This window comes from Chelonia mydas, chromosome 1, assembly GCF_015237465.2.
Source record: "Chelonia mydas isolate rCheMyd1 chromosome 1, rCheMyd1.pri.v2, whole genome shotgun sequence".
Lineage (NCBI taxonomy): Eukaryota > Metazoa > Chordata > Testudines > Cheloniidae > Chelonia > Chelonia mydas.
The window spans coordinates 345,511,583-345,537,186 of NC_057849.1; the positions used below are offsets into that span (position 1 = coordinate 345,511,583).

Here is a 25,604-nt window from a genome sequence, read left to right on the forward strand (position 1 = left end):
TGCCATGGGGATAATAGCGCTGCCCTACCGCACAGAGGTGAGGTACGGATAAACAAATTGGAAATCCCAGCCTCACGGCCCACTGGGATCTTTGCACCTTCCTCTGAAGCAGCTGGTGCTGGTCTCTGGCAGAGCGAGGGTACAGGCGGGCTGGATCTGGTGTGGAGATTCCTACCTTCCTGTGGTTTGAAAGAGGACAAGTGTGGATCTGCTCAGAGAGTGGGAGGGAAAACTCAAGCCAGGGTGTCCGGAGGTATCAAAGAGCCAGCTCATTAGCTGTGTGTCTAGGTGTCTCCGAGACGTTCATTGGGTCCCCCCAGCACATCACAAGCTAAGGAGCAAGGGCCTGTGAAGCCAGGGAGGAGAGCAGGCGTCTGTCCCCTAATGTATTCCACCTCAGCCGCCCTGGGGCACACTGCAGCTTGTGGCTGGGGGGCTGGTAGCTTTAGAGAACCAGCTGACGAGGCCCTGGGGTATGCCTGGCTGACAGACTCCCAAGGCAATAGCTACGAGGACTGGTGAGGATGGGGAGGCATCATGGCTGAGGAGCGGGAGGGCGCTAGGAGGTGATGAGCTGCCTCGCCCCCCCTTCAGGAGACTGTTGGTTTTTTGCCCTTCTGGCCCCGTTGTGGAAGCTGTGCCCAAGGTCAGGGAAGTGGTGAAGAGGAGACTGAATACACAAACCACCCACACCCCATGCACCGGCAGAAAATGCAGACCAGGGTCCTCATCCTGCTGTTCTCCTGCACCCCCAAGTCCCACTGAGTGCGGGCTGCCTTGCTCTGGGTCCCACTTTTCCCCCACTCTGAGAGAGCTTTGTGAGAAATCAAGTCCCGCTTGCTATGGCCCAGCATGTGCCATGGGCGCTCTCTTCCCCATTTCATGACTGCCTCACGGGCTGCTCCCGAGGCACGTGGTTCATTTAGAATAACCCTATCTCTGTGCTTGGGCACCATCGGAGAGCCAGGCCTAGAGCCCCAGGGGCTGCAGCCCACCCTCCCATGCCTGCGGGAGTGCGTGCTGACGGGGAGAGGTCTAACATCTGAGTGTTCTCCGGGGTAGCGGGCAGCTCTGTTCACCCACTCAGCAATGGGGAGGTCCATCTCTAATGCTAATCTGCAGCATCGGGGCCATGAACTTGCTTTGTCGCCTTGAGCCCAGGGTTCAGCGCCAGATTTCCCCTTAGAGAATGGTTTAGACAATGGGGTTATTTGGGCTCCAGCCCGGCTGGGAGTGAACAAGGGGCAGGGCAGCCTCCTGCCTTCCCGGCACTCCAGGGAAACATCATAAGCACTGAAGCCTGGAGTGGAAGTGTCCAAAGGCTGCTGCTGAGCCGGGGTTGCGGGGATGGAACCCAGGAGTCTGATCCTCAGCGAGGAACTGGGCTCTGGACAGCAGAGGGGGAGTAGAAGGGTGCAAGGGGGGCATTGCTGTGGCACTGGGCGGCAGAGAGAAGACTTGCGGGGTACCGCCGGGGAGAGCAAAGGGCGAGGCGTCCAAGTGGGGGAGTGCCAGAGCTGGCCTCCAAGAAGCTGGAGGCAAAGTGCCCCTGGGAGCCAGGCCTGCAGTGAAAGAACAAAGGATCAACCAGGGTCATATGATTTGGTTCCTCCCCTTCTATCTGGGGGCGGAGGGGGTGAATGCTCAGCGGGCCTGGAGCTGGGGGCATCCCTGGAGGAGAGGCCTTCAGAGCTCAACGCGCGTGGCAGTGATGGGTGGGGGCTGTCCTGGGGTCCCCTCCCCCAGGGACCCTGCCTGTCTCCTCCCCACCCCTGAGGTCTCCTTTCTGCCTGAGATGGAGTCTCCAGGGGAGGGAAAGAGGGGGGACTTCCCTCCTCCTCCCCTGTCACTGGAGCCTTGTTGGGGGCAGAGGCATAGGGTGCTCTCCCTCCGGGTTACTCATCTGTGCCCTCTCTGGGCTACCCTCCTCCCCACCCTCCACGGAGCAGTGGAGGACACATGTCCCTGGCCCTATTACCCCATGGGCTGAGTCTGGGGATGCTGTGGAAACCAAGCAGTGGGCGAGCCAGACCTGCAGTTGTCCAGCCCCACTTACCACAGCAAGGCTCTTCCCAGGCACAGGGCAGAGAGGAGCTCAGATGCAGTGGCTGGGAGGTCCCGAGGTAGACAGTGAAGCTGGGGGCGTCTGGGCATGATAAGGGTGCCGGGGAGGCAGCCAGGTGCTGTGAGGGGAGCAGAAAGGAGAGAGATGTCACCCACTGGGAAGGTCACCCAGACATCCCACTAGGAGCAAGGCCACGCTTGATGGGACACTCCAGACTCAGGGCCCCAATCTGCTCCAGGCCAGCGCCTCTCCCACAGGAATCCAGCTGCTTTGCTCCTTCAGGACTCGTCTACATGGGAACACTCTGAAGAGTTACAAGGCATTAACTAATGCTGTGATGTTGAAGTGCATTAAACCCCTGTGTGGACGTGCCCGTTCAGAAGTCAAGGAGCCTTAGTTTGCTATGCTTTAATCCACCGGCTTGATGGGGGGTGGATCCAGCCGGGATCATCCCCATGGAGAAGGGCCAGCGCCCCATTGCTGGCTGACAGGGTGGATCTGGCAGGCAGAGGGGCAGCCTGGGGATTACAGTTGAAACAGGAAAAACCCTGGGTTTAGGGTAAGCCTCCCCGACAGAGCCGGCCCAGGGGAGACCTGGGCACACTGCCTACCTGTGTGGAGATGGTGTCGGTCATTGAGGACGGATGGAAAGCAGCAAAGGCCTGCAGAGCTGGCGCAAGCGGGGATAGAATCCGGTCACACCACGACCCTGGGTGAGGCAAGGAAGAGAAAATCGTATGGACGCTTCTCTAGCGACGGCCACCAGGTGCTTTACAAACATTCACAAGCCTCACAGCCACCAGTCCACCGGAGAAAGTCATCACCTCCATCTTATAACTGGGGCACAGAGAGGTGAAGGGACTTGCCCAAGGTCACACAGCAGCGCACAGGACAGTGAACAGAACCCAGGTGTCCTGGCTCCCAGGCCCTTGTTCGGCCACTAGCTGACACTCCTTCCCGGAGCTGGGAATAGAATCCAAGCGTCCTGACTCCTGGATCCCTTCTCCGACTTCCTTATTAAAAATGATCTTGGCATCTCTCTAACAACTTCCAGGGCAAGAATCTCAGACAGCGTCACAGAACAATCTTCCTAGGTATGAATCCTACAAATGGCTGGAAGGGACCTTAAGGAATCATTAAGTCCACCCCTTTCCCCCCCACACACTGAGGCAGCCCCAAATTAACCTAGCTCATCCCTGACAGGTGTTTGGCTGATCTGTTCTACAAATGGGGATTGCACGGCCTCCCTCGGGGAGATATTCCTGTGCTCATTTAGCCTTAGAGTACTTAGAAAGTCTTCTCAAATGTCTAACACAGGGCTTGGGCATCCGTGGAGAGCTGGTATTGGCAGCCCCAGGGCCTCTGTGAAGGTGGCATCTGTACTGAACCCAGCCCATGCAGCTCCCCAAGAATTTGAAAGGGAGAAGGTTTCCCTAGAGATTGAAAGTGAAATGACAGTGTGTTCGCTGAACCAGTCCCGGATGCCAGGGGCAGTGAAGGGTTGAATTGCGTGGGCAGAGGGAGATGGGACGGACAGACGCTATAACGACATTGCCACCCATCGGAGACTGTCTGGGGTGTCTGGGAAGCTGTCCAAGGCTGCTATATACCCTACTTATAGGGAAACGGCTGCTGGGAGCAGCTGGCCAACGGGCCAGAGCATTTGGCTGGGGGAAAGAGAAGGTGCACTGAGGGGACAGGACTGTCAAAGCTCCCTTGGGAGCATCACGGCTCAGCGGTGCACGTAGATTGTCACCTGCACAATCAGTCTCCAGCTTCAGCTTCGCCTCTCGTCTCCATTTGGCTCTTCGGTTTGAAAACCAAACCTAGCACAGGAGAAGGGAGACGGTCAGTGACCTGCCCCAATCCCCCAGTGATCTGCTGCACCCTTCCTGGCGGGGTGCACCCAAACACTCATGAAAAGCTGGACGACGTGACCCCGAAAGGCTCCAAACCCAGAAGGCGACAAAAAAAGGAAACTCATAGACTAGTCTTTAAGGTGCCACTGGACTCCTTGTTGTTCTCATAGACTCACAGACGTTAAGGCCAGAAGGCACCATCATGATCATTTAGTCTTACCCCCTGCACATCGCAGGCCATACCCTCTGCTGTGACAGACCCCTAACCTCTGGCTGCAGTCCTCAAACCACGGTTTAAAGACATCAGGTTACAGAGAATCCCCCATTTACACTAGTTTGCGTCTGCAAGTGACCTGTGCCCCATGCTGCAGAGGATGGCGAAAACCTCCCAGGGTCTCTGACAACCTGACCCAGGGAAAAATTCCTTCTCAACCCCAAAGCTGGCAATCAGTTGGATCCTGAGCGTGCGGGCAAGACCCAGCAGCCAGACACCTGGGAAAGAATTCTCTGGCGTAACTAGTTACTTTTTTCTATCTCCTGCTTTTGTTTGGAGCCATACTCATGATTTTTGGAACATTTGGGGCTGGAGATAGGGCATCCCCAAGACGACAGCCCGAAATCTTCACACCCCGCCCCTGAGCTTTGTTCTGCTCTGTCTCTAATGCATTAATGTCCATGAACCTGGGTGCCAGGGCAAAACTCTGCCCCTTTGGAACGTCTTTCCTAAGCCAGGGCTGGCTGCTCACCTTCCACAGTGGGGCATAGATGAGACGCGTCTCGCTGCGTGTGAAAGAGAGAACAAGAGGGTGGGCCTGGCCTCTCTGCCTTGCCGCTGGTGGGGCCTTTTACCATGGTGCAAAGCGTGTGCTCAACAAACCCAGACTGGAAGCACTTCGCCTCCACTTTGCATAGCGGTAAATGACTGTTGGAGGCACACGGCCCAGGAGACCGTGCCCCAGCGTGTGTGTGTGTGTGTGTCCCAGGGGTTTGTGAGTGTGTCACATGGCAGCCTGGGCAGTGTGTAGGGGCAACGCTGTCTTAGCAGGCTGGTGTAATACGATGATGGTGTCATCTGTCAGAGCTATTCCAGACAAAGCCAATGCTTCGTAGCTTGGCGAGTGAGCAGCGGCAGGCCCCAGTGCCTGGTCCTCAGAGAGGTCATCTTTCTCAATATTCCCAACGACACCATGATTTATAGCTGGCATTACAAAGTGTGTCCAGAATACATATGAGAATGTGTGTGTGGGTTTTATTTTTCCAGGGTGTGCTCTACCTGGCTGTGCCTGCTGGTGTGTGTCTGTGAGTGAGTGTGCGTGTGTGTGTGACTGTTGTCTCATGATCTGACACCCCTATGGCAGGGCCAATACGTGTCTGCAGAGCCACCGTCCTCATGCCAGCAAAGAGAGCAACCAGCCCTAGCCTGGGGCTGGTTGGTTCAGCAAAGGGGAGGACAAAAATATCCAGAGCTTCAGACTCAGAAGTTAGCTGCTGTCACCTAAAGTCTCCTCTGGGTGGCGCCCTGGCACTGGTCTAGACACACCAGCATAGGCTTGAATGCAAGTGACACAAAGAGGGCAATGAAATCTGAGCTCCCTGGGACTCTGCCTCCCACATAATGTGCACCTGGTAGCTGGCCAAGGTGCTGGGGAGACGCACAGAGGGACAGAGCCTTCCTCTGGCTCCTCGACCGGCTGGGCCGCTCTCACACACCCACACTGGGGCACACTCACTAATTTAGCCACACTCACAGCTGCACAGCCACTAATGCACCCCTCTCTCGGACTCACATGCACACGCCGAGACACGGCCGCTCACAGGCGTGCGTGCACGGTCCCTTTATAGACAGACTCAGCTGCACTCTCGTCGCACGCTCATTTGCTCATTGACAATTGCTCCCCCTCAGAGAGCTGCATGAATTACAGATGTTTGGGTTCACTGGCGATTTCGAAAAGTCGGAAAAAATATCATTTGGGGTCAGACTGACAAAAAAAAATTCCAAATATTTGGCAAATAGAAAAGTTGAAAAAAATAATTTTGGGTGGAACGAGCAGCTTTGTTTTGATTTTGGCCATTTGTCATGCTTTTGAAATTTAAAAAACAGTAAAGGAAATTTTGAGACGACAAGTCATTGCCAACCAAACAATCCAAATATTTTGTTTTGAAAATGTCAAAATGAAACATTTTAATTGGGGAGGTTTTTTTGTTTTTTTTTTTACATTTTTGAAGTGAACTATTTGGTGACCCTGACATGAATTTGTGAAAAGTTTTGGTGTCGCCAAATCTGCATCTTTTGCTGAAAAAAAGTCTCACCCAAAGGGCATTGCCCAGGTCTGCTCACTATCAGACACTGCTCGGCACATACACGTGCTTTTGCACTTGCACAGGTGTGCAAACACAGCTGCCACCAGCCTGGGTTTGCATGTGCAGAGCCAGCATGGGGGGTAGGGGGTCAGCAGCTGTTCCCACTTACCCTGATGGTGGTGTCGGGGAGCTGGGTGGCTGAGGCCAGTTTCTCCCGGGTAGCGGAGTCGGGGTACTGCCCTCTCTGGAATTCTGGAAGGGAGTTTGGAGAAAAGTCATCCTGCCTTGGACCACAGCTACCACCCCAGAGATGAACAGCTAGGTCAACACCTCCCCCTAATACAGGGCCACACCCTGCCATCATTGCTTACTCCCCATTGATTTCAATAGGGAATCTATTTAGGATTATGAGAATGGCTCGTCTGATTCAGAGCCGGGGTCACACTGTAACTAGCACCAGCTGCTTCAGAGGACGATTTAAATGACAATTATGGCATAACCTGCCCCTAGGGGAAGTTCCTTCCTGACCCTGGCCATCTGTGCTTGGGTCACGCTCTGAAGCTGGAAAGTCAATGGTGTGACGTGTCGCTCAAGGCCTGGCCTGAGTGTACATGAGGGTCTGAGAATCAGATCATGGCTTCATCCTCACAGCCCTCGAGCCAATCACCTTTCTCCAAGGCCACTGACTGCTGGCTTGAGAAGATTGTTCTGTTCCTGTGCTGGACGCCCGGCAGGGGTCCCCTGGCCGATGCTGAGCTCCTCCCAGGGTGCCATCGGGATGCGGGTGCCTCTGCTGAGACCTTGCTGCCAGCTTCTCCTGGCCAGGGGAAACCTGCAGCGCGGGGGAGAGGGGAGTGAAGCATGCTGGGTGGAGTGGTAAATTCTAGGCACTTTCCTTTAGGGTGGCCACTCACACTGTCTCCAGGGATTCTGGGAGGGGTAGTCTCCTTGGTGGTGGTGGGGCAGGTGAAGCCAGCAATGGGGCTGGTATCTAGAAGCAGAACCCCTAGCTATTCACTAATATAACGGCATGCCCATTTATGGTGCTAATAATAATAAATGTCTCCGTAGGAGCATTCTGGAGGGGACGGACAATGGGGCCCTTTGGAGTTGCCCCCTTCTTTACTCCGCTTTGATCCCTGCCCTTTGAAGCACCTCTCTCTCCACCCACGAAGGGCTGGCCGTGGTATTCCCCAAGTCCTGCCGCTCTGACCAGCCAGCCGAAGGGGGCTCTGGCGAGTGACGGGAGATTCTCCCTGCCCCTCGGGGAGTGTGTGTGCTGTGCTTGCCAGCCCCAGGGGGAGAAGGTCTCAGACCCCCAAGATCTGACCCTGAGCAGCTGATACTGTCCCACGCCACCTGCGCCTGCTCTCCGGGGTTTCCCTTGGCAGGAGAGAAGGAATTGGTGGGGTTAGGATTTAAATCGGGGTCTGCAAGAAGTGGGTGGTTCTGATGCATTTCCCATAGTGGAGGGAGCTGTTACCCAGCAGCTTGGTGTTAGCGGGGCCTTGGAGCGGGCTCCGGTTGTACGGACGCTATCGCTGGGGGACACGTCAGCATCACCGCTGCACTGAGGACTCGGGAGGGGATGTCTGCAGGGGTAGCAATCTGCGTGAGGTTGGGAGGTAGGGTACACGTGAGTGTCTCCCCATGTATGTATGTTATGAGCATGTTCCTGTTACATGCTGGCTGAAGTTGTGCCAAGGGTCTTTGCTCCTGGGGACTTTCCATGGCGTGTCTCACCTGGTGGTGACGGCTCCATCATGAAACCGAAGTCAGCTGTGAGCTGCAAGTCCCCTTGCAGGTTCCTCAGCACCCGGTTGATGGAGGACACCTGGGCAAAGAAGATGCAGGGAGTTGCTTGGGGACAGAGTCTGTGACCCAGGCAGACTTACCCACAGCCCTGGAGCTAAGCGGCTCTTGCAAGCTGAATGAGCAGAGCGTGGGGAGTGAAGTCAACAGGAGTCTCTCTATTGACTTAATTTGGCTCTGGATCATGTAGACGGAGAAGGATTTGGCTCAGGGCATGTAGATGGAGAAGTGGGGCAGCTAGGGTGGAGATGCAGGCAGGCCTGGAGTTGTGGAAGTCTCGAAGCTCCAGTCTCCGAGCCGAACCTCCAGAAGTACCGATGCTCCTGAGCCTTCCCTGACTGCTCTTGTGTTCATGCTGGGGCATGGCCACTCCAAGGGACGGCGCCCATCTGCTCCTAATGCCTGATGAGCTGGAAAGCCCTTTAATTTCAATGGAATAATAATATTTGCAGTGAGACAATCTGCAAATCAGAGATGGAAACTGGAGATTTATAGCAGAGACTCTGTGATTAGAAAATCTAACCCTATGCTGTGACATTGGAGGTGACGTTTTATTCTCTCTTTCTTTCTGTCCGGGGCCCTTCTAATGGATTCGGCGCTGTGGTCTGCCCCCGGGAATAGTACCGGACGTTACTGAGGGAAAGCTCGTGAGAAGGAGCAGGTCTTGCCTCTCCCTCTGGGAACACTCAGGTGAGGTGCGTTCTGATTTCCCCTGGGAATTTGCTCCATTGTGGGGGACCCTCTCCAGAAAACAGCCTGGCTTTCACCATGGGCTCCCACTGAGTGCAGTGGTCTCGCTGGGTCCCAGGTGGAGACTTGGCCTTGGGAACTGCCAGGCTCTGTCTTTGCACAGTTGATTCCATTGACCTGAAATGCAGATGGGTGGTTCCACTTGGATCGTCAACAGAACCATCCCCACTGTCTGTCAGGCGCAGTAACGACACGCCTGGCATGAGCTCTAACCCCCTGCTGCTCTCAGGGCAGCTCCCCATCGTTCCCCCGCTGTCCACTTCTCCCCCCACTGCCCCAACGCTTCCTTCCCCTCTGCGTGGGCGGCCCTCGCTGAACCATCTGGCAGGCCATGTCCCATCTCCTCCTAACCCCTCCTCTGGCCCACTTCACCCATGGAGCCTGTGAGAAAGTGCCGATGGATGGCAAGTCTGGAGATGGGCAGTCAGTGTAGTGATAGCCCCCTCCTCACACCCTTGGCTTGCCCGAGATAGTAACAAGAGTAAAGCAGCTCCTGGCTGACTGTGCGTGGGCTGTGCATAGTCTGGGATGGAAGCAGAAGGCCAGGCCCTCAGTGGTGGCAGATCGATGTAGATCCCTGGACTGGCTCTGTGACTTCTCCAAGCGGTGGCTTACACTGGGCGTCCGGTCACTGGCGCAGATGCCTTCAGAATGCAGCTTCCTCCTGATCTCCCACGCGAAGATGGACGGGTGCTCCAGCTTCAGCTGCGAGATTCGGGCTACCACCTCTGGGGTGACCATGCGGGGCTTGCTGCCACCGATGGCCTTCGGCTCCACAGCGCCTGTCTGGTAGTAGCGGCCCAGGATCTTGCTCACGCAGCCATTGGATACCTGCGGTACGGAGAGAGAGAGACACTGAGGCACGGGCTCTGGGTGGGGACTCGGGGGCATAAGGAGATGGGAGAAATAGGGGATCAAGCACCGTAAAGCTGCACCCTTCCTACCAGCCTCCCTTGGCAGCCTGCTGCCCAGGCTCCCCCCGGCCCTTCCCTGCATGGCTTCTGCCCCTCGGCCTCTGCTTGTCTCCTGTCAGCTGACCCAGGCCCACCCCTTGCTTTTTGCTGGTATCTGTATATTTTCTGGGACATGGGAGGTGTCCCGCCCCTTCTGCCTGAGGCCCTGCCCCTTCTGCCCCCCCTCACCCACCAGAGCCCCCAACCGTGGCAGAAGGAGCCCTGGCCAGCCCAGCTGAGCTACCTGCCCCAACCCCCAGCCCGCCAGCCACTCCAAGCCCTGGCCTGCTGGCTGACCAGCCCAAGCCCCTGCAGGCGTCGGGGGAGAGGCGGAGCGAGGGCTGGAAGAGGAGCCGCATGAGTGGGGCCACGAGGGAAGAGCGAGGCCTCAGGATGGAGCATGGGCAGGCCACAGCCTGGCTGTTTGGGGAGGCTCAGCCTCCCCTGGCCTATTATACCCTCCACCCATGTGTTGGGAACAGTAATAAACGCACCTCCTCCCCCCCTTCAGCCTCCCCCCTGGTCCGATTCCCACCTTCAGGCTCCGTGAGATGTCACAGGCGCGCACCCCACTCGCCGCCAGCTCGATGATCCGCTTCCTCTTGCAAGGGGGCAGGGGGCGGCCGTTCACAAAGATTCCCCCCAGCTGGTTCACGCCACCAGCCCCTGTGGAAAAGCCCGGGCAGGCGGGTGATGTGGGGCTCCTGCAGGCAGAGAGGTGACCCCACCCCCCCCACAGGCTGCCTAACAGGAGACAAGGGGGCTTTTGTGCCGGGCAGGGCTGGGGAAGGGGAGAGGACGGTGCAGTGGGACGTCTACGTGACTATTTCAGGAGCATGTTGTCTCCGGTCCATTGAGAGGAGGTTTCTGCTGGTGGGTTGGGGGGATGATGGGCCAGGTAAATTCAGGCTAGAAATAAGATGTGAAGTGTTAATAAGGAGGAACAACGGAACGAGGGACACGGTGGCTTCTCTGCCACTTGGTGTCCTCAAACCTAGCTTGGCTGATGCTTTCTAAACCAACCCCTAAATTCTAGCCCAACAACAAGATATGGGCTTGGTGCAGGAATCACTAGGGGACATTCTCTGGCTTGTGCTAGGCCGGAGGTCAGACTGGATGATTTCAGTGATCTATGAATCTACGTGTGTGTCTCCTTGTAATCTCAATTCACTCTGCTCAGCACCCCAGACCACTGAGGCAGGGTGCAGGTCCAGTTCTGTTCCCACTGGTGCCTTTCTATGCAGCTTTAAAAAAACCACCTCAGGAATTAGCTCACGGCCAAGAGCCGGTCTCCGGCCCCTGAGAGAGCAGGAGTGCCAATTGCATTGTCATTATTTGCGTAGTGTAGGCAATATGCCAGGAGCTGTACAGGGCACCAGTCCAAAGACAGCCCCCGCTCAGACGAGGTCCCTGTCTGAAGACAGGCCCAGAGGAGCGCGGGCATACAGGGAGCCCCAGTGAAGGGAGTAAGCGCAGCTTGGGAAGAGCTGGGATGGGCTAGAGCCGGTGTACGTGCGCATCGTGGCAGAAGGGGCTGAACAGGGAGAGGGTGGGGTGTGCGGGTTACGGCCTCTCTGAGAAAAGGGCGAGCGGGACCCTGGCAGGAAACGAGCCCTCCCGTGCCAGCAGGGCAGGGCAGGGCAATGAGGCGTTGTTGACACTCGGTGCGACGGGGAGGGAGGGTGTGTGGCTGGTGGGGAAGGAAGACAGTGCTGGATGGACTGGAGGGGAGCGACGTGGGTGTTAGCGTGACTGCGGTAACAGAGGGGGAGATGGCTGGGGCCTGGATAATTGTTTACCACAACGAAAGGGTTGGCCTTGCCCTGTGCTGAGGGAAGCAGCAGCCTGATGTAGGTGGAGAGTGGCATTAGGGGTGACCCTAACCATGGGATCCGCCACCCCGGGATACATCCTGTCTACACCTGGGGGAGCCAAGGGGATGCCCCCCCCCCCCCGGCTCCTCTGAGGGCCTCTGTGGGCCGTGTCGAATCCTGCTCTGTTCTCAGCCCAAGGAGACCCTTTGCCCCCAGCGCGGGGCCTGGCTCAGAGAACCAGTGGCAGAGCTGGGGTCTCCTGTGCGCTAAGAACTCGCCCACCCTCTCGAACCAAAGCGAGTCGACTGGATTCCCTCCTTCGCGCCTCTTTCACCCTCTTTGCAACAACTCACATCAGCCGTAATACCAGCCCTGCGGCTTGCTGCAGCAAACCCCGAATTGCCCTGGGGGGCTGCAAGCTGGAGCAGCACTGGCTGGTGGCTGCCCCGGTGTGGAAGCATCTCTTACCTTGGTGCTGCATGTCTCAGGCTTCAGCTGGCTGCGTCTCCGTGCCTGGGCCTCCTCCAGAGGGTCGTTCCGATCAGGCCAGGATACGTGACTGATGGGGAGGCAATTCCAGACACCTCCCCTGCTGCAGGGGGGACCTGAGACCAGAGGGTCAGAGACATACAACGATAGGGTCACATTTTCAAAAGCACCCAAGTGACTTAGGAGCCTCCATCTCATGGAAAGTCAATGGGACTTTAGACTTCTGGGTGCCTAAGTCACTTTTGGAAATAGGACTTAGGCCCCCCAGTCACTTGGAAGCTTCTGAAAATGCTGTCCCTCCCCCTTGCCACATGGTGAGCCCAGGTGTCCCGCACAGGATGTTCTCGGGCTGCGGACCCCGGCCAGGAGAGCCCACGACCCCAGGCCAGAATACGGGCCGTCCTCGTAGTATCCATTCACCTGTACCGCCATAGCCCCTCGACGGCGCACCGCCTGCTCCCCCCGTGCACCCACTGCGCTCGGCGCTGCGCACACGGAAGGTACTCACCCCCCCTTGGGTTATAGTCGGCGGTTAGGGGGCCGGAGACAGGTGTGCCGGCAGCTGCTTGCCATGCCCAGAGTGTTAGAGGCGCCCCACTAGGGGTGAGAGAACACAGCTGCTCCTGAATGAATCCGATCCCTTGGCAAGGACATCGCTCTGCTCGGGCGCTCTGCGGCTGCCCATCCCCGTGGGGTCCGCTCCCAGGGGTTGCTGGAGGCTCTGGCTACCACAGACGGCAGCAAGTGGGACGCTGGGAAGGCAGCGGAAAGGCACCGCACCAGACAGGAGCAGGAGGAGAGGGGCCTGGGCGGGGGTGACCTGGGAAACGCCAGCCCAGACACTATGGGTCAGCCCTGCGCATGTGACGATAATCACGGGCACTTTGGCTTGGCTGGGGTGGGAGATCTCCTAGGTTGTCTGGTTCTCTCCTTTGGCAGGATGGTCCCATGATCCCTGGACCACACTTGATATCTTCCGTGTCCGTGAATTTCTCTCCTGATAGCAATTCCTCAGCCTCCCTTGAGGTCTTGCTGCGCCGCCCAAGCTGGGGGGCCTGGCAGGGGGCTTTCAGACTCCTTCCCCCGCCCTCTCACCGGGGGATTCCCTGCCGAGGTCTAACCGAGGTCACTCGTATCCCCTGCCCCATGCCAGGGATTTGAACCGGCAGACTTGGAACCGACTGCCCGGGGAAAAGGTGCGGAGTGGCTCGTCGCTTGGCAGAGGCTGGAGGTCAGTCCGTGGCCTTGGGTGCCTCTGCTCCAGGGGGCTTGGGGGCGCCGTTGATTCTGGGGCGGCTCCCATGGCGAGGCTCGGCGCTGGGTCACCCGGCCCCTGGAAGTCACTGGCGCGTTAGGTATTTGGCGTCCTGCGGGGGGTGTCAGCCTGCCCCGACAGCCCCATCCTTAGCAGCTGGGCGCCCGCCTGGCCCCTCGCCCATCTAACTCCTCTGCTTCTCCCGGCTCTGCCCAGCCCTCTTCTCCAGCTGTTCCCTACGGGGCTTATTTTCCAAACCGTTTCTCCGTTTCTGTGCCCGCCGCTCAATCGTCTGCTCGTTTTAAACCGCGGGGCAGCCCCGGTCCTGCCGGCACTCCCGAGTCACTCCGATGACTTCAGCACACTCACTGCAGGTTTACACCACGACACACGAGACCAGCCTTTGGCCTGGAGAGCCCGACTCCGAACGCGCAAGGTCTGACGGGCCCCGCACGCCCGTCGGCGGAACCGCTCCAGGTTCATCGCAGCGCACGGAAGAGCAGCGACAGGCTACGCTGCCTTTCGTGTGGCAGCTTTTGGGGGCTGAGTCAGAGTCTCTCTGGCTCACCCCCGGATCTGGCTAGTGCACCGTGACCCCAGGGCCCAGCGCTGCTTCTTCCCTGCCCTGTCTTACACTTCGAAAGTGCGAACTGTGTTCTTCCAGGTGCCGCTCTTGTTCCAAGAGAAGACTCCTCCTGGGCCCGGGCTGTTCCTGCCCTCCGGCCCGCGCCGCACCCCCCGCCCCTGCCCCCTGGGAGCTGCATGTTCCAGCCAACCGGCTTCCAATGCCGCGGCCGCAACCCCTGGCCTTTGGCACAGAGGGCGAGCACAGCATCCCTGGGGCCAGGCTCCAGTCCCGCAAGCCGCCCCCGTCCCCTTGCGCATTGTGTGTCAGAGACTGAATTGTTTAGGCTGGATAATTATGCCATGGAGAGAAGACCCGGACAACTTTCCAATCAATTCCCAGCGTTCCTGTTTGGTGCTGGACGGATGCCACCCTCCCCAGCCCCAGAGATTCCCTCCACGCCTGCACTGCGACCCAAAGCAGGTCCTGCCTGTCCGGGTCTCCGCAGAGCGGCGGCTCGCGAAGCCCAGTCCCGTCCCAGCCAGAAGGCCTCTGAAACGCCGGGGCAAGTTTTGGCATCGGGGGGGGGGGGGTCCTGCCAGGACACGGAGCCTTTCACTGCTAGGTTACGGCCGGACTCTCCCTCGGAGTGTTAATGACCGGAAGTTACCACCTGCCAACGTCCCGGCAGCTTACGCGGAGAGAGAACTAAAGACGCGCTCATCGTGCCCGGTTTAATGCGGTATCGAATAACAACGAATGTCTCATCTTTGGGGAGACGGAAGGGATCCGACGGTGCTTTGCAAGTACAGACACCCGGCCCCACGAATATGCAGCCATCGCTGGGAGGGCGAGCAACTACCAGACATCACTCTGCATAGGGCAAGAAGAAACTTTGGCCGAGGCCACTGAGGCCAGCCTTGCTCTTAGGAAAAATGGCATGTGAGCTTAACCTCTGTGTGGACCTTAGTTTTTCAGGTCTTATATGAAAATGGCTGGCTATTTAGCTATCTATCCTCATACATCCCATCTATCTATCTATCTATCTATCTATCTATCCCCATCCACCCCTTCTATCTATCTATCTATCTATCTATCTATCTATCTATCTATCTATCTATCTATCTATCTATCTATCCCCATCCACCCCCACTATCTATCTATCCATCCCTATCCACCCCCACTATCTATCTATCTATCTATCTATCTATCTATCTATCTATCTATCTATCCCCATCCACCCCCACTATCTATCTATCTATCTATCTATCTATCTATCTATCTATCTATCTATCTATCTATCCCCATCCACCCCCACTATCTATCTATCTATCTATCCCCATCCACCCCCACTATCTATCTATCTATCTATCTATCTATCTATCTATCTATCTATCTATCTATCTATCTATCTATCCCCATCCACCCATCTATCTATCTATCTATCTATCTATCTATCTATCTATCTATCTATCTATCCTCATCCACCCCCACTATCTATCTATCTATCTATCTATCCCCATCCACCCTCACTATCTATCTATCTATCTATCTATCTATCTATCTATCTATCTATCTATCTATCTATCCATCCCTATCCACCCCCTCTATCTATCTATCTATCTATCTATCTATCTATCTATCTATCTATCTACCTATCCCCATCCACCCCCACTATCTATCTATCTATCTATCTATCTATTTATCTATCTATCTATCTATCTATCCCCACACACCCTATCTATCTATCTATCTATCTATCTATCTATCTATCTATCTATCTATCTATCTATCTATCCCCATACACCGCCTCTATCTATCTATCTACACCCCATCAGTCTCTCTGTCTATCGATCTACACACACCCCATCTATCCCCAAACAGTTTCTTTCTTTCTTTCTTTCTTTCTTTCTTTCTTTCTTTCTTTCTTTCTTTCTTTCTTCACTTGTAACTGAGAGCCTAAAATAAGGCGTATATACTTCTGCATCTTCATAACAACCAACGGCAACAGCCAACACAATATTGTATATTTGTTGCCACCTTCTCTCCCCTCGCCCACACACACATATAAAAACCACACAATCAAAAACTGTTGAAAGAAGGAGGGGAAGATTTTCAGAGATTTTAGAGAGGAGACAGGCCCCCAGTTCCCTTGGGAAGTCAATGGAAGAGGAGTGCCTAACTTCTTTGGGTGGTTTTGAAAAGTCCGCCTGAAATGAATAAACTCAACTTTTCCAACTTGTGTGCCTAAAATTCCACCCTAAATCCACCTGGAGGCAGCTGCCGGGCTGGTTTCATCTCTTTGTTGTGTTTGTACAGCTCCTAGCTCGGCCCTGCCCCCTCCTGCAGGCTCCCCCTTACCGCTGCCGGCAGCCTGATTCCCAGAGGCCTCCCCAGAATCGCCGGCCTGCAGAATCCTGCCCGGGATTTTTGACATAGAGGTTTCGATCTCCCGGTGCAAGCGGCCACCCAAGAAAGCTCACCGATGTCTTGTGACTTGCTGGCTCGCTCGGAGGCGTGGGCCGATTTCCCTCCCCGTGGCCCACCCACCCCACAGCTTGGGGAAGTTGTCTGGGGGGGTGGACTGTGCTCATTGACGCCCAAGGAACTAAACAAAGGGGAAAGGGTCCCGCGCATTTCCTGGAGCTGAACAATGGCAATTCCCCCCCCCCCCACTCCTTGCGGATTGCCTGGGGGTGTAACTCACTGGGTACGGGGCGTCGTAGCCCCTACCACCGCCGGCCCTGGGCCAGAGCGTCAGCTGGCGCCATCAGAGGGGACGCGAACCGAGCCGCACTGATTTCCAGTGGCTGGAGAACCGGCTCCTCGATGGGCAGGGGGCCCTTCCCTGTGACTTCACCTGCCATGCTGGGGAGGGGGGGCGAATACACCTCCAGACCTCGAGCCCCTGCTGCAGCCAGTGGGCGTTTTGCCTGAGGAAGGACGGCAGGGTCTGGCCCTGGGTTCGCGTAGGAGAGCGCTGGGCGCAGGGGCAGATTAGAACAGGCTGGAAGAGGGTCAGGGAGGAGCCTGAAACTTCCCCGTTCGCTGGAGAATCGCTGTTCCGGCGCAGCTCAGGGAGGACCAGGGGATCTGTCTGGCGAAGGAATAAACCCCGAAGCCTCCGCCCGGCGCAAAGGCTGCTTCCCCTGCTGTTCGGGCGGGTAGGAAGGAGGCCAGAGGGGGGCACAGGTGCCTTGGGCTGCGTGTTACAAAGAAGCAGGAGCAGCAAAGTGAAGCCAAATAGAAACTAGCCCCCCCCCCGCCCCCCCAGGGTTAAAGCAGCCTGTAAAGTCCAGCTACCTGACCGGAGCAAAGAGGGGGGCCGGCCCTGGAGGCGACGTCTCCTGCTGGAAGCCGCGGGGAACTTTCTCTGCCCTCCTGGGGTGTCAGCTGCGCCCGGGAGAGCTCAGCCGCCCTGGCCGGCTCCGGGCCCTGGAGCAGCTGGAGTCCCTTCCCGGGGAGCCCAGGGCGAGCGCGGCTCCCGGCAGAGGCGCACGGGGGTGGCAGGCGGTGATGTCACAGGGCAGGGGCCGGCGGAGGAGGAGAGAAGGCACCTGGGTTGTGCGCAGAGCGTCCAGACAGGCAGGGTTATAACACACACGCACACTCACCCGCGCACGCACACTCGCACTCACACTCACATGCACACTCGCACTCACACTCACATGCACACTCTTGTGCAGGATAAATTCATCTGAACTCGTCCCCCCACCCCCCCACCAAAGGCTGCTTTCCACCCCCCGAAATGTCCCGCCCCCGCCTCCCCGCCAGCGCCGGGCTGCCTCCCCTCTGCCCAGGGCAGCCCCAGCCCCGCTGAGGGGGATTCTCCAGCCCTTGCTCCTGGGACAGAGGCTCCCCGGACACGCCTAGGCCGGGCGGGCGCTGGGGTCCGGTGGCTGCGGGCGGGGGGCGAAGTGACTCACCCAGCGCCGGGGCGAGGGGGCTGAACCCGCGGACTGGGCGCACTCGCTCTCCTGGGGCCGTTCCGGGGTCGTGGCCGGGCCGGGCTGGCTCTGGGCCAGGCAGGGGCTGCTGTCAGCTGGCCCTGTCCCCTGGGAAGCAGAGGGACTCCCGGGTTTGCGGGAGCGGGGCCCTGCGCCGTGATCTGTAGCTTTGCAGGGGACACTGGCCCTGAATGGAGGGTGCAGTGGCCCAACTCCCGGGCCGGGAGGCCACCCCATGGCTCTGATTGTCCCTCTCCCCGCTCCCTGGGCTCCGGGCCCTCCCCGGGGGGCGGCCGTGGGAAGCGGAGCCTGGCCCGGAGCTGACACCCGCCTCGGGAGGAGCCGCTCCCCGAAGGCAGCGCCTGTGGGAAGAGGGATTTCAGCACTAGCTCGGGATGGACAGCACATCCCAGCGCCTGCCCCGCCGCCTCGCCTGCATCCCGCCTGCATCCTCCCAGCGGCAGCAGCCGCAGCATCCCGAGCCCGGAGCATCCCCGGCGGGTGGCTGGCTGGGGGCGGGGCAGGGGGTCTTTCTCGGCCTCCCCCGTGGGTTCCTGCATCCCGGGGGTGGCGGGGCCGGCCGGCCACGTGTGCGGAGCATCCCTCTCCGAGCTGGGCCCGCAGGCTCGCCGGGTGCCCGGCTTTCTGGCGCTTTTTGAGCAAACAGGGCAGGCGGGGTGGCAGGCACCTGCCAGATGGCAAAGTGCTTCGGATTCAATCATAAACCCAGCTCGGGTTCTGTTTTATTACGGGGTTGTTGTGCCCCCCCGCCCCCTTCCTTCCTGCATTGAACAAATAGAAGACAGGCCCGGCTGGAGGACCCTGGGGCGGGGGGGGGGGCGATGTCTCTACAAACCCCGAGGCCCCGGCGCAGATGGCCCCCTATGCCGGGGGCTACAGATAAAAACACGCTGTAAACCTTTCAAGTAAAATATTTGAAGAGCAAATATTAGCCCGCCAGGAGCCCGGAGTGGCAACCCTGCTGGCCCAGCCTGGTGAGTAATTGACCATCATTAGCGGAGCCCTCCCAGCCCCGAGCGCTCCCGAGAGAACAGGCTGCCTTCTCAATACCATATGCTCCCAATTATACATTAACCACGGCCCTTCGCTCCCCAGCCCCAGCCCTGAGCAGCCACCGCGCCCCCCCTTCCCCTCCCCCGCCTCCGGGCCTGAGCGTCTCCCCGGGCACCCCACAGGCAGGGGCAGAGGGGGGAGCCCCGACCCCACGTCTGGCGCGGGCAGCTCTGCAAGCCAAGGGCCCCCCTGAGCTGCCCCCTGCAATGGGGAGCCGGGGGGGCCCCCGCCGCCGAGGGAGACCCGTGCGTAAGGCAGGGGAGACGGGAGGTTGGGGCTGGGTGATGGAGGAGGCTGCCCACCCTGCTTCCCTGCCTCCCTCCCCTGGAGCAGCCGGGGGGTCCCCGGGCCGCGCTGCCCCAGACTAGCCTCCTGCTGCCCAGGGTGCCCAGCTGCCCAGGGGGGCGCCGCCTCCGCGGACTCCAGGGCCCGGAGCCGGGGGGAGCGCACAGGAGCAGCTCTCCTGCGCGGTCCCCGGGCTCTGCCCTCCCCTGCCACCCGGCACCCCCAGAGCCAAGAGGGCTCGGTCCCTTCCCCAGCCCCGCCCGGGCCCAGCCCCCGGGCCCAGCAGCTGGAGGATGCGGTGCGCAGGGGCTGGAGCTCCCGCCCGGCAGCAGCTGGCGGTGCTGCGGAGAGGGGCCCCCTGGGGCCAGCGCTCGCCCTCAGTCCGATGGGGCCGGGGCCAGGGGCTGCCTGCTGACCGCTGCGGAGCCCTGTACCCCCGCTGCGGGAGAGCACTGCCCGCTGCTCCGGCTCCAGGGCTGGCCCCGTGGAGCAGCTGCCTTCCCCTGGGCCCTGCGTCCCGTTCCCACCCGGGCTGCCAGGGCTGGGCGCCTCATTCCAGGTCTCCAGCGGCGGATTAGTGTCCCCCGCCCCCTTGTCTCGGCAGTGGTCTGGGAACAGCCCCCTGGGTTTGCCTCTAAGGAAGCCGGGGTTGCTTTATGGGCAAATCCTGTGGTGTGTGCGGGTCACAATTTACCATCCTCTGGCACTGGAAGGAGGCAGGGGCGTCTTGGCATTGGCACCGATGGCTACCTTGGCCCTAGTATCTATGGGCATCTTAGTGCTGGCATCAGTGGGTGTCTTGACTCGTGTACCCATGGGAATCAGATCCAGTTGCATCTCTTCCCCAGATCCAGAATGAGATGGGCTGGGGCCCTCGCTGGGGCAGCCTGTGGGGAGGAGGGCAGGGTTTATTTACAATGCTGGCTTCAGACAAATACAAAGGAGGGAAAAGCCAAGAATGGGGTGAGAAGGTGAGAGGCTCAAAGTAAATGTATCCTCTAAACAAAAATAATAAAAAAACAACAACACAGAAAGAGGACCAGAAATCCACCACCATCTCTAAACAGAGCACAGGATGCTGTTGGAGGGAGGGGGGAAGCATCATTTCAGAGTGAGAAGTCAAATCCTGCTGAAGAGAATAGAAAGGAGCATAAACCCTGGCAAGTCAAGTGTAAAAATACAATTAGGCAGGCCAAAAAGAATTTGAAGAGCAACTAGCTAAAGACACAAAAACTATCTGCAATATTTGTTTCAGTAGGTCAGAAGCAGGAAGCCTGCCAGTCAGTCAGTGGGGCCACTGGATGATTGAGGTGCACAGGAGCACTCAGGGAAGACAAGGCTGTTGCAGAGAAGCTAAAGGAATTCTTTGCACTGGTTTTCACTGCGGAGAAAGTGAGGGAGATTCACCCACCTCAGACATTCTTTTTAGGTGACAAATCTGAGGAACTTTCCCAGATTGAGGTGTCAGTAGAGGGGCTTTGGGCACCAACTGCTAAACTAAACAGTAATAAGTCTCCAGGACCAGATGGGATTCACCCAAGAGTTCTGAAGGAACTCAAATATGAAACTGCAGAACTACTAACCGTGGTATGAAACTTATCATTTAAATCAGCCTCTGCACCTGACTGAAGAACAGCGAATGTGAAACCAATTTTTAAAAAAAGGCTCCAGAGGTGATCCTGGCAATTACAGGCCAGTGAGCCTAACTTCAGTACCAGGAAAACTGCTTGAAACTCTAGTAAAGAACAGAATTATCAGACACAGATGAACACAATTTGTTAGGGAAGAGTCAAAACAGGTTTTGTAAAGGGAAATCATGCCTCACCAATCTACTAGAATTCTTTGAGGGGGTGAACAAGCACGTGGACAAAGGAGATCCAGTGGATACAGTGTATTTAGATTTTCAGAAAGTCTTTGACAAGGTCCCTCACCAAAGGCTCTTAAGCAAAATAAGCTGTCATGGGATAAGAGGGAAGGTTCTCTCATGGATCGGTAACTGGTTAAAAGATAGGGAACAAAGGGTAGGAATAAATGGTCAGTTTTCAGAATCGAGAGAGGTAAATAGTAGTGTTCCCCAGGGGTCTTTACTGGGCCCAGTGCTGTTCAACATATTCATAAATGATCTGGAAAAAGGGGTAAACAGTGAGGTGGCAAAGTTTGCAGATGACACAAAATACTCAAGTTAGTTAAGTCAAGTTGATCAGAGGGATGGAACACCAGCCATATGAGCAAAGGCTGAAGAAACAGGGTATATTTAGTTTGGAAAAGAGGAGATGAAGGTGGGAGGGGATAGCCGTCTTCAGATACTTGAAACGCTGCCATAAAAAGATGGAGAAAAGTTGTTCTCTCGATGGGTTCAAACTACAGCAGACCAGATTTAGATTAAATCTCAGGAAAAACTTCCTAACTGTAAGACCAGCAGGACAATGGAACAGATGCCTTGGGAGGTCGGGGAAGCTCTTTCACTGGAGGATTTCAAAAGCAGGCTGGAGCCATCTGTCTTGGATGGTTTAGACACAACAAATCCTGCATCTTGGCAGAGAATTGGACTAGATGACCCTTGAGGTCCCTTCTAACCCTACAGGTCTATGATTCTATGATTCTAAGTCCAAAGCTGACTGTGAAGAGTTCATAGAATCATAGAATATCAGGGTTGGAAGGGACCTCAGGAGGTCACCTAGTCCAACCCCCTGCTCAAAGCAGGACCAATCCCCAACTAAAGCATCCCAGCCAGGGCTTTGTCAAGCCTGACCTTAAAAACTTCTAAGGAAGGAGATTCCACCACCTCCCTAGGTAACGCATTCCAGTGTTTCACCACCCTCCTAGTGAAAAAGTTTTTCCTAATATCCAACCGAAACCTCCCCCACTGCAACTTGAGACCATTACTCCTCATTCTGTCATCTGCTACCACTGAGAACAGTCTAGAGCCATCCTCTTTGGAACCCTCTTTCAGGTAGTTGAAAGCAGCTATCAAATCCCCCCTCATTCTTCTCTTCCACAGACTAAACAATCCCAGTTCCCTCAGCCTCTCCTCATAAGTCATGTGTTCCAGTCCCCTAATCATTTTTGTTGCCCTCTGCTGGACTCTTTCCAATTTTTCCACATCCTTCTTGTAGTGTGGGGCCCAAAACTGGACACAGTACTCCAGATGAGGCCTCACCAATGTCGAATAGAGGGGAATGATCATGTCCCTCCATCTGCTGGCAATGCCCCTACTTATACAGCCCAAAATGCCATTGGCTGCCTTGGCAACAACGGCACACTGGTGACTCATATCCGGCTTCTCGTCCACTGTAACCCCTAGGTCCTTTTCTGCAGAACTGCTGCCTAGCCATTTGGTCCCTAGTCTGTAGCGGTGCATGAGATTCTTCCGTCAGAAGTGCAGGACTTTGCACTTGTCCTTGTTGAACCTCATCAGATTTCTTTTGGCCCAATCCTCTAATTGGTCTAGGTCCCTCTGTATCCTATCCCTACCCTCCAGCATATCTATCTCTCCTCCCAGTTTAGTGTCTGCAAACTTGCTGAGGGTGCAATCCACACCATCTCCAGATCATTGATGAAGATATTGAACAAAACTGGCCCGAGGACCAACCCTTGGGGCACTCCGCTTGATACCGGCTGCCAGCTAGACATGGAGCCATTGATCACTACCCGTTGAGCCGACAATCTAGCCAGCTTTCTATCCACCTTATCATCCATTCATCCAGCCCATACTTCTTTAACTTACTGGCAAGAATACTGTGGGAGACCGTGTCAAAAGCTTTGCTAAAGTCAAGGAATAACACGTCCACTGCTTTCCCCTCCTCCACAGAGCCAGTTATCTCATCATAGAAGGCAATTAGGTTAGTCAGGCATGACTTGCCCTTGGTGAATCCATGCTGACTGTTCCTGATCACTTTCCTCTCCTCTAAGTGCTTCGAAATTGATTCCTTGGGGACCTGCTCCAGGATTTTTCCAGGGACTGAGGTGAGGCTGACTGGCCTGTAGTTCCCCGGATCCTCCTTCTTCCCTTTTTTAAAGATGGACACTACATTAGCCTTTTTCCAGTCGTCCGGGACTTCCCCCGATCGCCATGAGTTTTCAAAGATAATGGCCAATGGCTCTGCAATCACATCTGCCAACTCCTTTAGCACTCTCGGATGCAGCGCATCCGGCCCCATGGACTTGTGCTCGTCCAGCTTTTCTAAATAGTCCCAAACCACTTCTTTCTCCACAGAGGGCTGGTCACCTCCTCCCCATGCTGTGCTGCCCAGTGCAGTAGTCTGGGAGCTGACCTTGTTCGTGAAGACAGAGGCAAAAAAAGCATTGAGTACATTAGCTTTTTCCACATCCTCTGTCACTAGGTTGCCTCCCTCATTCAGTAAGGGGCCCACACTTTCCTTGACTTTCTTCTTGTTGCTAACATACCTAAAGAAACCCTTCTTGTTACTCTTAACATCTCTTGCTAGCTGCACCTCCAGGTGTGATTTGGCCTTCCTGATTTCACTCCTGCATGCCCGAGCAATATCTTTATACTCTTCCCTGGTCATTTGTCCAATCTTCCACTTCTTGTAAGCTTCTTTTTTGTGTTTAAGATGAGCAAGGATTTCACTGTTTAGCCAAGCTGGTCGCCTACCATATTTACTATTCTTTTGACACATCGGGATGGTTTGTCCCTGTAACCTCAATAAAGATTCTTTAAAATACAGCTGTAGCTCACGAAAGCTTATGCTCAAATAAATTTGTTAGTCTCTAAGATGCCACAAGTACTCCTTTTCTTTTTCCCCCTCATGTTATTCTCCCAGGGGATCCTGCCCATCAGTTCCCTGAGGTTGTCAAAGTCTGCTTTTCTGAAGTCCAGGGTCCGTATTCTGCTACTCTCCTTTCTTCCTTGTGTTAGGATCCTGAACTCGACCATCTCATGGTCAGTGCCTCCCAGGTTCCCATCCACTTTTGCTTCCCCTACTAATTCTTCCCAGTTTGTGAGCAGCAGGTCAAGAAGAGCTCTGCCCCTAGTTGGTTCCTCCAGCACTTGCACCAGGACATTGTCCCCTATGCTTTTCAAAAACTTCCTGGATTGTCTGTGCACCGCTGTATTGCTCTCCCAGCAGATATCAGGGTGATTGAAGTCTCCCATGAGAACCAGGGCCTGCGATCTAGTAACTTCCCCCAGTTGCATGAAGAAAGCCTCGTCCACCTCATCCCCCTGGTCCGGTGGTCTATAGCAGACTCCCACCACGACATCACCCTTGTTGCTCACACTTCTAAACTTAATCCAGAGACTCTCAGGTTTTTCTGCAGTTTCATACCGGAGCTCTGAACAGTCGTACTGCTCTCTTACATATAGTTCTTTTCTTTTCTGCCCCACCTTTTCTGCCCTGCCTGTCCTTCCTGAACAGTTTATATCCATCCATGACAGTGCTCCAGTCATGTGAGTTACCCCACCAAGTCTCTGTTATTCCAATCACATCCTAATTCCTTGACTGTGCCAGGACTTCCAGTTCTCCCTGCTTGTTTCTCAGGCTTCTTGCATTTGTGTATAGGCACTTGAGATAACTTGCTGTTTGTCCTGCTTTTCTAATATGAGGCAGGAGCCTTCCCCTCTCACACTCTCCTGCTCATGCTTCCTCCCAGTATTTCACATCCCCACTTACCTCAAGGCTTTGGTCTCCTTCCCCCGGTGAGCCTAGTTTAAAGCCCCCCTCACTAGGTTAGCCAGCCTGCTTGCGAAGATGCTCTTCCCTCTCTTCATTAGGTGGAGCCTGTCTCTGCCTAGCACTCCTCCTTCTTGGAACACCATCCCATGGTCAAAGAATCCAAAGCCTTCTCTCCAACACCACCTGCGTAGCCATTTGTTGACTTCCACGATTCAACGGTCTCTACCCGGGCCTTTTCCCTCCACAGGGGGGATGGATGAGAACACCACTTGCTCTTCAAACTCCTTTATCCTTCTTCCCAGAGCCACTTAGCCTGCAGTGATCCACTCAAGGTCATTCTTGGCAGTATCATTGGTGCCCACGTGGAGAAGCAGGAAGGGGTAGCGATCCGAGTTACAAAGAGAGCTCATTAAACTGGGTGACTGGGCAACAAAATGGCAGATGAAATTCCATGTTGATCAGTGCAAAGTAATGCACATTAGAAAACACAATCCCAACTCTACATACAAAATGATGGGATCTAAACTAGCTGTTACCATTCTAGAAAAATCTTGGAGTCACCATGGAGAGTTATCTGCAAACATCTGCTCAATGTGCCGTGGCTGTAAAAAGAGCTAACAGCATGTTAGGGACTATTAGGAAAGGGATAGATAATAAAATAGAATATATCATAATGCCTCTATATAAATCCATGTGACACCTATACTCTGAACACACCATGCAGCTCTGATCGCCCCATCTCACAAAAGATACATTAGAATTGGAAAAAGTACAGAGAAGGGCAACAGAAATTATTAGG

The 25,604-nt window shown here is 55.8% G+C and overlaps 1 protein-coding gene across 1 annotated transcript; it reads right to left on the bottom strand.

Moving 5' to 3' along the window:
• Positions 1 to 2,228: 2,228 nt before the first annotated feature.
• Positions 2,229 to 20,006, bottom strand: PAX4 (paired box 4). The gene is made up of 10 exons (XM_043547403.1): positions 19,864 to 20,006; positions 19,261 to 19,347; positions 10,276 to 10,402; positions 9,403 to 9,618; positions 7,969 to 8,059; positions 6,893 to 7,057; positions 6,395 to 6,477; positions 3,822 to 3,891; positions 2,677 to 2,774; positions 2,229 to 2,354 (listed from the first exon to the last, which is right to left on the bottom strand). The coding sequence occupies exons 1-10, from the start codon at positions 20,004 to 20,006 to the stop codon at positions 2,229 to 2,231; spliced, it is 1,206 nt and encodes a 401-aa protein (XP_043403338.1).
• Positions 20,007 to 25,604: the final 5,598 nt, after the last annotated feature.